At 59.1% G+C, this 11143-nt stretch overlaps 1 protein-coding gene across 1 annotated transcript in view; it reads left to right on the top strand.

Moving 5' to 3' along the window:
* The window catches only part of dac (dachshund family transcription factor), a 139652-nt gene that overhangs the window by 57861 nt on the left and 70648 nt on the right, over positions 1-11143 (top strand). The window contains exons 3-4 of the mRNA XM_017900441.1: positions 8162-8390; positions 10319-10381. Coding sequence (XP_017755930.1) covers positions 8162-8390; positions 10319-10381 — 292 coding nt within the window. The remainder of the gene's footprint in view (positions 1-8161; positions 8391-10318; positions 10382-11143) is intronic.

Below are 11143 nucleotides of genomic sequence, written 5' to 3'. Positions count from 1 at the left end.
GCGGCGGGTGTCCGGGCGGATACGAGAGAGGGGCGACCCCGAGTGGGTGGCTGGGGTGGTTCGGCCGGTCGCGGCTGCAACGACGCTGTACCGGCGAGCGAATGCTCATAAAAGCATTGATTAACTGTTGCCGGTCGTAGGTCAGCCAACGCGGCTGGCTCGTGTACCAATAAAACCCGGTTAATAGGGGGCCGACGTCGCTTCGATATCGCGCCATCGACCGTTCCGTTCCGAGACCTTTTTCCGCCGCGGCGATTTTCGCGCGTACCACGCAGCGTCATCTTTCCGAGGGGGGTGGAAAGGCGAGGTTCCGTACGGAAGGGTGACCGGGAATGGAGAAACGGAGACGAGCGAAACGACGACGAGAACCACTGGCTTACGTGGAATTTTCGGCCTGCGGTCAGAAATTACGCGAGGCGGGTGGCGGAGGGTCGCGGCCACGAGGGAGGCGAAACCGAAGCGAAAACCGAGCGGTCCGGAGATTCGACGCGAAAGTGAAATAATCCTCGCGATTAAAGCGATAATAGCGTTCCGCGAGATTATTACACCCCGAGCGTGGATACGAGGGGAGGTCCCCCGCGATGTTTTCGTATCGCGGTGCGATTCCGCTGGCATTGGCGCACGCGCGTAGCAGAAGCGAGTTTCGGAGCAGAGAAGACACGGAAGGTTATAAAAGGGTGGGAGAAGCGAGTTCCACGGAGGCAGAGTAACAAAACGCCGGTGAATTAAACCCTTTCGTTGCGGCAACATCGTTCTGCGTGGCACGCCGCCGTAAATCAGTCGGGCCGGGAATTTTCGCGTTTCGCCGGTTTTTGCCTCGTAACGAAACACTCGCATGCTCCGGCCAAATGAAGACGTTAAGCGGCGACGCGGGAGAAAAAGTAGACTCGGCCTCGCTGCAGGGAGTTCCGACGACCCGTGTTCGCTTTAACGCTCCTCGATCGCGTGGCCCGATCCGACGACGATGCTCGTCGACTCGACGTCCAGTGCACGCGCGAACCAGCGAGCGAGCGAGCGAGCGGAAGGACGGATACGCGTCGCGCCATAAAACGATCGGCCGACACTCGCGGGACAACGCGGCCGGTTTTAGTACGACTTAATTACCGTGCTCCACGCGCCGTTTAATCGGCCGTTTTATTTCGTCGCGACGCGCGCGCGGTTCACCCCGACGCGCGAGGGAGAGGGAGCGGGAGAGGGAGAGGAAGAGGAAGAGGAAGAGGGAGAGGGAACAGGGAGCAGGGAGGATGGAACGGGTTTGGGCTCGCGTGCCCCGAAAGGTGGCCATCGAGAGGACGAAAGAGTCGGAAGGGAAAGACGGTGTCTCGCGGGGGAAGCGTCGGGTGACGAGCGTCGAAGAGCGTACGCGCGCGGGCTTTTTAGGCGAGTGACGGCAATTTCCTGCGGTTAAAACCGAGGCTAATTGCTTCAAAAATCTGTACTAATTTGCCGGCCATTCCGGCGCGCGGTGGTTGATGGGGAGAGGCGGGTTGGCTGGTTGGCCGACGGTGTTCACCCGGCACCGGGGCGATGGTGGTAGTCAACAATTTACTCGTTAGCGGCCGGCGAGTGCCGCGCCGCTCAATTAACTCGCGAATCAACGAGCGGGCCGCTTTGTCCTCGAGCGAGCGAGCATAGCGCGGTCTAGCTCGCTCGTCGGAGTATTTTTATAATTTGCACGGGCCTCGTGCCGGCCCTCGTGACCAACAAACCGGCGGAAGTGCGTGAAACAACGGGCCGCCGGCCGGCGGGGGTGCAGGGTGGAAAAAGGGAAAAAAGAACAGCCACGCACGCACACCGGCTCCGGTGCGCATCTACGAACCAGCGGAGGGAGAATAACGCGGAAAAAAAGCGCGAGGGAAATGAAAACCGACACCACGGATCGCGGCTTGTTTTCTGCCGGCGAAACCTCCCCCTCGACACGGGGTAAATGTCTACTTTCGAGGGCGGTCGGCCGGCCCGGTTGCTGCTCGTTTACACGGGCACATGTCAAAGGTCCTGGTTACGCGTGTACCCACGCAAACGAGCCGCGGTTTTTTGCCGCGCTATTTATTTTCTTTTCATTTCCGTTCTCGTTCGGGCTGAAAGCGCGTTGCCGCGGCTGCTGCCGTCACAGCCACCACCGCGCCACTCGTTCGCGCCCGCCACCGACCGACACACGACGACGCACGACGACACACGACGACACACACGGGACACGGTTTTACCTTTAAATCGGCCGGCACTCGATATTCCGTCCACCGGTGCGCGCGGTCCACACGCACCGCGGCCGAATCCGGCCTTCCGTGCTCGCAAACCTGGCCAGCACGCTCCACCGGAACAACGCCGCGCGTACCGGCTAATAATAATCGCGACCTCGGAATTTTCGTGGCGAAACTTTGCTCCGGGCTTTCCGCTCGAATCGGAGCGGAAACGCTTAGGGTCGTGCGAAATCCACGCTGCGTTCCTAGTTCGGGATAATACGAATCCCGGTAGGCATTGCGCGATAAAGGAAACCGGTATCGAGCGCCGGCCTCTCTTTCGCCCTCCTTTTTTCATCTCTCTCTCTCTCTCTCCCCCTTGGTCCGCGTCCCTCCTGCGCGATCCTCGATTCGCCGGATCTGCCCGAACTAGCGGCAACGGGGCAGGTTTACATTCGGCGATGCACAAAAGTGCCCCGTCCCGGCTTCTGGGCCCAGCCAGTCGGAAGATATTAATAACAAAATATGATATAATGGGAGCATCCCCGGCGAAATACAATACAATGTTTATGCAGAGGATTAACCGATGTTACGGGGCACGCGAAAAAGTATCGACCGGCGAGGCGGCGGGGCCGCTGGTCCGAGCGGACTATTGCAACGCCGTTGCCCCGTGAGCGGGCCGAGCCAACGGGCGCAGATGTGCCTCCGAGAACGCGCGGGCCCCGGGCTCGATCCTCGGTTTCGATTAGCCCGCGGCGGCCAAAAGATTTACCTTCGAGATTAGCCCCGGCGTCGATTTTTCGAAGAGACCCCGATCGTCGAACGCGCAACTCCCCTTTCCACCCGAGCTTTCTCCTCCTCGTAGCTTCGGGTGGAATACGCGGCGCTCGTCCCGATGCAGTCGGGGGCCGCGCCAGTCCCGATCGCCTCGTGCACGGAAGCGCAATCTCCAACGTTCTTCTCGATTCTCCGATATATCGATCGGACCGTTCGACCGGGAGACGAAAAGACAGAGAGGGAGTGGAACGGAGAGAAGAAGCTTACGTAAGGAAGGCGTTTCGCAACAAAGTCGCAAAGTTTCCGGAGAGCCGCGACGAGGGAGGAAGGCTCCTCGGCGCCACTGTTCGTGACCGGGATCGAAAGGGCCTGCCAAAAAGGCCTGAGAAAGGAGAGTCTACCGGCGGCGAATCGGCGCGATAAAACCAAAGGATGCCGTGTGGGGCGGGGGAAGGTTTCGTGCGTATCATCATCATTTCGGAAATAAAATATGCGTCCCTGTATCTTGGACGGGGCGCGGAGGGCGGCGAGTTGCGTGCCGGAGCGGTGGACGCGCGGCGAAATCCAAAATCCGCGCCGGCGGCTATGCGATCGCGCGTATACGCCTGCCAGCTCCGGAATAGATAATTTCGCGAGGGACGCAACCCGCGCGCGATCGTATCTAATTTTATAAATTCGCGGTGCCCTGGACCGGCGGCCGTGCGGCCGCGGGGAGCTCGGACCGAGCCGTCGTTTTTCTCCACGAATCTGCGAAATTCGCCGACGAGCGCGTGGATTACGAGGAAAACCGAGCTCAGAGTACGACGACGACGACGACGACGACGACGAGCAAGAAGAGCGCGCGAGAGGAGTAAAAAGGCGGGAGGCGGCGTGGCGGAGGAGCAACGGGGACGAAGATGCGAGACAACCGACTACAAACCACGAGGAGTGTAAATAATACTAAGGCTGATTGTGGGCGTGGCTGACAGAACTCTAAAAACCTTCGACTATATATCAAAAGGTTTACTGCCCTCGGATGATGCTCGTATCCGAGGAGACCCTGGAAGAACAAATACTGGACTGCTCTTTCGCGAGGAGACGCGTGGTAGGCAGCCAGTCGACGAAGAAGGCCCGTGAACCGGGGGACAAGTCGGGGTTGGGGGATGAGGGGTTGGGCTCGGAGAGGAAACTGGACGTCTAGCTAGCCGGACAGACGGCTCTTATCGTCGTTACGACGCTTCGCGAGAACCATCCACTGGTATCTCTTCTTCCTTCTCTCTTCCGTTGCTCGTAAGTCGCAGAGCTACGTCTCAATGCTCCGAGGTCTTCCGGTCACGACCGCGACGAACTGGATGGTCGTTGGATGGATCGGATGGACGCGCGGATCGATCTCGATGGAGGCTGGATCCACGCTAGACCACGAGGACGAGGACGTCGTCGGAGTGGAAGGTTCCTCGAAACGGCGTTCGAGAGACGGACTCGCGCGCGAGACAGCGAGCTACGTCTCAATACGGGCGAGCGATTAAGAAGAATGGGTGTGGTGAAAGAGGAAAGCGAGGAAAGAAGAGCAGGGAAGGAAGGAAGGAAGGAGGAGCGACGAGGAGGTATACATAGCGATGGCATCCACTCTCTCCTCGGTTGTTTCCAGACTGGACGCAGGGAGCTACCTCGATGGCTGCCCGCCTGCCTGTCTGCCTGCCTGCCTGCCTGCCTGTTCGCCTGCTCGCCTGTTCGCCTGGCTGGCTGGCTGCTTGCCTGCCCGCTTGCCTGCTAGCCCGGCTCCGAGTCTCTCGATTACTTGAAAAACCGGATTCCTCCTGCGCGAAACTGTGTTTCCCGTCTCGTGTTTATGTACCAATACACGTCGGGCAACAATGTTGGATGGGATGCACGTGCACGGGGCAGGCTAACGGCGCGCGTTTCTCGCGCGTCCGCGAGATCCCAGCCGCTGCTCCCGATCGGGATCGGGAATCGCGGATCCAACGGACTGGACGCGGTCCCGCGGCAAGAAAAGGCGAACGGCGGGGCAAGAAGAAGCGAACGAGGAAGAGGCAAGGAAGGGGTGGCGCGGAAGGTACTTAAAGGGCCACGATGTCATCGGCCGTAGCCGGAGGGTCGGTGTTCGAGGGTTAAATCCAAGGGTTTTGAGGGAGTCGGTGTCGAGGGTAAACATATACATACCTAAGCGCAAATAACGCGCGTTACCGGAGACCGTGGTCGAGCGCATCGGCAGAGGAGGGTAGTAGGTAGGAAGGGGAGTCGGTCGATTTCTTCGCCGTTTGGTAAGAACAATGGCGGGAACGTCGTCGGGTACGCAGCGATCCACGGACAAAGGGGAAATTTTCCGAATAATTTCCCGATGCCACGGTACGGTCACTCGAGCAGGGGCAACTCGGACGTTTCTTCGTGGTCGCGGCCATCGGAACGGTGGCTGCAGTAGCGGAAAGCGGGCAAAGCTGGAATAACCGGGAATATCGTTGATCGCGCATCGGTGACGTCGAACGAAGGAAGGAACGATTTCCATGCCTGCGGCTTGGCCGAGGTCGAAAAAGCAGCGGTGAATTTTCGTCGAGCCTGCGCCCGGAGAGATCGAGACGATAGAGCGCGACCGGGAGGAAAGTCTGACCGTGATCGCGACGCATAACAAATTCCACCTGTGCAGACGGCTCGCCTTCCATTCATCTGTCCGTCGCGGAGGGCCGCGCTGCGAGAAGGAACAGACGTGACGAGGTCGCGGAGCGAGGAGAGGGATACCGGGCACTCGTTTAGCTCGGCAATTTATTCTCGCGTTTTGTAATTAACACCAGAAAAGAAGTAGCGCAGTCGTCCTTCTCCTACGGGCACACGAGACGCGCGGCACGAGGGTGGAGGTGACTACTCGTCGGCCACTCTTCTCTCTCTCTCTCTCTCTCTTCCTCTTGCACCGCCTTCGCCTTTCCCTGGCCCGCCGAGAGAGAGTCCGACTGCTGATTTCGCTTCTCCGCCTCCACACCACCGCGTGTCGAGCGTTACACGTGCAAAGAAAACACGCGTATCGTTATTAAGCGGCACGGGCAAGTCAAAGTCCGGAGAGTAGTCCGCTCGGCGGATCGGCCGCGCGGTGGATGAGAAACCGTGCGTGGATGAAAGGAGCGAGCGGGAGGTGGACGCGCACGGAGAGGGAGGATAAAGGGTAACGAGAGAAAAAGCGAGATCCGCAGATAGGACGGAGGTGGCGGAGAGGATGCAAAGTCGGAGAAAGAGAGAAAGAAAGAAAGACAAAGCGGTGGAAGGACAAGCGGGAGAGAATGCGCGCGGTGAGAAGGGCCGAGGAGGAAGGACGAGGGAGAGAAGAGTAGTCGAGAACGAAGAGGGAGAGAAGAAGGTGCAGGAGGAGGAGGAGGAGGAGGAGGAGGATGATGGAGGCCTCTCCTCCGCATGCCACTGCAGTCAGGCCAGACAGAAAGCGGTCTGTATAATTATGGGTTGTCACCTCATCAGCCACGAGAGGGGCAAAGAGGTGGCGGTATACGTCCGCGCGCGGGCCCAGGGGTGGGAAGTTATAGGAGCGCGGTCTTTAGCTCAAATTGTGTTTTATCGTCCCTCGCGTTTCGCTCTGGCCAGGTCGTCGCGACGACCCACTCTCTCTCTCTCTCTCTCTCTCTCTCAATTTCGTTGCTCTCGCGTTGGTCAGTCGGGAATCCCTCGCGAGGATGGTCCGGGTGACAAACTCGAATCGGGTGGGATCGGAGTTTCGACACCCTCGGGATCGTCGCGCGGCGGGTTTCGGCGCGAGGTCTCGTTCGAAACGTCTTCATCGGTCGCGGCGTTAGGACGCCGAGCGTACCGCGACCGGCAAATAGCCGTTGTCGGGGTTATAAAATCGGGGAACGCGCGTTTTAAGTATCCTCGGTGATCGGAACGTGCCACGCCGCTCTCGCTCCCTCCGACTCTCGTTCCCTTCTCGTTCACGACCCTTTTGCCCCACCGCCTCCCCCGCCCTGACCCCCCTCCCTCCCCCCTCGTGCCCTTTTTCTCTCTCTCCGCCCGTTCGCTCGTCGATCGTTTTCTCGCTTCTTCGCCCGCTCGCTCTCGCATCCGCGCGGCTACCTCTCCTCCTGCTCCTCGCCGTCTCTCTCTCTCTCTCTCTCTCTCTCTGTCTCTCCTCCGCGCCGTAAACGCCGCGTCGCTCGGCACGGTTTCTCTCTGTTACGGTACACACGTAGCAATCTACGAAAGAGCGCGTACACACGGAGGAAGGAGGGGGGGCGGAAAAAAAAGAAGGGTACTGCGCGAGAAGGTACCGAGGCTAAGTGGAGAGTTTAGAGGGATTTCATTAAATCATATGGATTGGGGATAATGTATGTTATTGAGCGGAGCGTTCAAATCGCGCTCTATAAGTTGTAATAAGTCCAATTTTAGGGCCGGTCATGGGCCGGGTCCCACAGTGGTTGTCAAACGATCCGTGGCGTGGTTTCGTTGCCACTCGCGAACCGGCCGACCGTTCGCGGCATCGACAGTCACTGTCTAGCGAACCCGCCACTTACTCGTCAAACGGCCAGCCGGTCCGCCGAAATCACTGCCATTTAGATAATTTGTAATGAATAGGCACCGCTCATTTTCTACCCCTTCCATCCAGCCACCTCCTCCTTCTCCCCTTTCTGCCTGCCCGACACTCTCTCGAGCCCTCTCTCTCCATCTCGCCTTTGCTCTCCGTCCCACCGTCTACCCCTGTTGTTGCCCTCTTTCTGCCCCTCCCCCCTCCCTGTCCCGCTCGAACTCTTCTCCGCCGATCCACCCGGATCGCCGGTCTCTCGCAATAGCATCATCTTCGACGTCATCTTTGCACGAGCGGAATCCCAAAATGGTACACAGACGGGCCGCCAGCTCTCTCGTCGATAATCGTGGTGGTCGTTGGGCCTTGTGGTCGTCTCGAACGTTCGTACAAAGTTTGCCGTTGTCTCGCGGCCCGTGAATCGATCGGCTCTCCCTCTAACAGGGTACACACACCGGTCTACGTCGTCGCGCGGAGTCGTCCCCTAAACCGAGACCGTGACGCGTGTTGCCCGGTTGACGAAGATACACGGTCCGTTTGGAAAGCTGGAAACGCGGCGGAATCCTGTCCGGCGAATCCTCCGGCAAATATACACGCGGTATTTGCGGGGATATCGACGGACACGCCGCAACCCCCTGTCCCCGTAGGATCTACCGTCTGGCTAACGACTCGGTTTGCCCCGTTCTGCTTTCAGACGTGCCGAGGATGGAGAAGTCGCCGCTGCTGGCGAACGGATACAATCACCCGCCCACGCATCTCAGTCACATGCAGTTCATGCAACTGGGTGGACATCCAGGTGCAGGACACACCGCCATCCTATCGCCGGCTAGTCTGCCGCATCACCTGCAGGCTCAGGCCCAGGCGCGGGCCGAACAGGGTCTGAAGGTGAACCCGAACATGTCGAACATGGAAGCGCTCGCGAGGTAAGCTCGAAAAGGAACGTGACCCACGATGATCCTGGGCCAGTTTTCGGGGCTTTTCGACCGGCGTTCGTTGCGACCGGAGAGAGCCCGTCTTGTCCCGGTGTGTAGTAGTCGTAACGAAGGGCCGGCGAGGCCAAAAGAATACAACTTTAAGAGGATTTGAAGAGACGGCGAAGCCGTGGAAATCCGAGGGGTCTCGACACTGCTTGATCTTTCCTTCCCTCTCTCGCCTCTCCACCGTGTCTTTCGCTGGCCAACTCCGTTCCACGGAGTCCGTTTCCTCGGCTGCGTCGCGTTCCTTCTAGGTCGTTTACTCGGCTCGCGTTACGCTCGCGACCTCAACCGAGTCACCACCCTTCCTCTTCTTCCGCGTGCTCCCACTCGCCCCCTATATATGTACACCCATCGATTATTACCGACCACGTTCCGACCGAAATTCTCACCTCGTTCCATACGGTACCCCGCCGTCAACTCGTTCGTCATCGTCCTCGTCGTCGTCGTCGCCGTCGTCGTCGTCGTGGTGATCGTGGTCGATTCGTCACGATTCCGTTGCACGAGGCCACGAGGTCGCCCGGTTACCACGAGCAGGGAGAGGGAACCGGTAAATCCTCGAGGCGTTGCGGTGTCGAGACGTATATCGCGGATTACGCGAACCCGTTTAGTCGTTGGCGCGGGTGCCACGGATAGGGAGAAACGAAGGCGCACCGGGACGCGGTCTATCGAAGGAAGATCCCACTCGCAGAGGGAGGTTAGTCTCCGAGCTAATCCCGGCATTTGTTAACGCGTTTCTAATAGATGCCGTCGGTGGGTACGCCCCGTTCTCTCCGTCCTTCGCGAAACTCCGTCCCAGCCACGGGGGCTTTCCAGGATACGGAGACTCGCCTTAATTTTCGATTACATCCGCCAGCAGTAATTAGCCTCGTCCTATTCGCCCGTTAGTCGATCTCGCAGCCAGCTTCCGCGTCTCGCGTTCGTCCTTTCAATTCTCTCGCGCGGATTCGCGTGGATTCGCGTCGATATCCGATGTGACGGGGGGCCAGCGGAGGAAAGCGAGTGCCTGGCCAGAAGGGACACCAGGGCCAGTGCTCGGTTGGAGAGCAAAGCGTGTCCTTCCGAGGCTGCTACGCGCCTACGCGTATAATGACGCGACGAAGGCGGCGCCGCACGTTTCGCATTATGATTTCAGCGCTTTGCTTTTAATTAAAATGCAAATCTATCGTGGCAGAGGAGCGAGAGAGATCGGGAGGTAAGACGGATTACGTCTGGGGGCGGCACGACAAACACCGGAATATGATTAATTCAACGCAACCCCATCCTGGCGTACCGCGCCGTCAGCGCGTCGTTGCCCTCTATCGCCACCCTCTAATTCAGACCCGAGCCCTCGCGAGAGCCGCGGCGACCCATGCTCCACCGGTTTGCCTTCCGCGGTCGGCTACTTCCGTCCCAGACGTCCAATGGCCACCGTCGTCGTCGTCGTCCTCCGAATCCTTCGATCCCGATACCCTCTCTTCCTCCTCCTCTTCTTCTTCTTCTTCTCTTCTTCTCTTCTTCTCTTCTTTCGCCTGTGCCACGGGCGAGCACGTTTTCCGGCAGGTCGACGTACGCCGAGTAAATTAGCCGCGAAGCACGGGAGGGCCGACGACGTCTTTTTTAATCAGCGACTTCAAAGCGTCTTCGTTTCGAGCACGGGACAGGCACGATCGAATCAAAGGACAAACGAAAGACGAGACGGCACGAGAAGGACTCTTAATCAACTCCGCGGATCCACTTTCCTCGCAAGGATATCCCGTGGCAGGCTTATAATTAACCGATTCGCTTATCAACCCGCACCCCCTACGCCCGCTTCCCCCCGACTACCAATAAGGAATCTCGGTGACGCGCGTTTCCACCGGCGTATCTCAAGTGTCGCTTTTCTTTGTGATCCACAGGTCCGGGACGGTTTGGGAAAACTGCCGAGCCGCCTACGAAGATATCGTCAAACATCTCGAAAGGTAGGAGAATATTCAGACGAGTATACGAGCGCACGTAAGAGAGAAAGAAGAGACGAAAAGCGGAGAGCGAGCGCGCGGCTCTCCGACCGCGCCGTCTTTCGTGCAACTTTCGCGTCATAGGTGCGGATAGCGACGGATCGAACCGATTGCCGGATGCTGTCCCGGGGAGAAAAATGAGCCGCGAGACGCGGGAAACGTAGGCCGGTGCAACACGCGACCGTTTCGCGTCCGATAAATCAGCATTACCGTCGGCATCGAGTTTCCGGTCGCGCGACAGGTTGAGTCCAGGCGTGACGCTGTAATGCCCGCATGATTTGTACGGTGCGAGCGTCCGCACCCTCCTTCCCACCGTCCTCAAATCCATCCGCCGGCAGCCCGGGTCCCGTCACCGATACGACACCAACGTCGACCACCAGCGCGACCACCCTCGGTATCCGCCGCACCGCACCGCACCGCGCGCATCGGCCATCGCGCGCCATCAGCCACCGTCATCCGCCACCGAGGTTTCCCCGTGATCCTAACCACTTGTCACTTCACGGCACGCAGATCATCGTCGCGACGTGCCCGTCCATCATTCGGGGATTAAATCATTCGACTGGCTGTGCGAAATACTCGCGCGTCCCGCGCCACCCAGCAGCCTCGTTCCTTTTGCGACGCACACCATCGGGGAGCTTTAGCCGCGTGAAAGCGGCTCTCTCCTCTCTCTCTCCTTTGCTCGGTCGCGCGGCACACGGGTCGCGAGGCTCCGTGAGGATCGACGAC

This window comes from Eufriesea mexicana, unplaced genomic scaffold (assembly GCF_001483705.2).
Source record: "Eufriesea mexicana isolate 0111107269 unplaced genomic scaffold, ASM148370v2 scaffold474474835, whole genome shotgun sequence".
Classification (NCBI taxonomy): Eukaryota; Metazoa; Arthropoda; class Insecta; order Hymenoptera; family Apidae; genus Eufriesea; species Eufriesea mexicana.
This window is presented reverse-complemented; position numbering and strand designations above follow the sequence as displayed.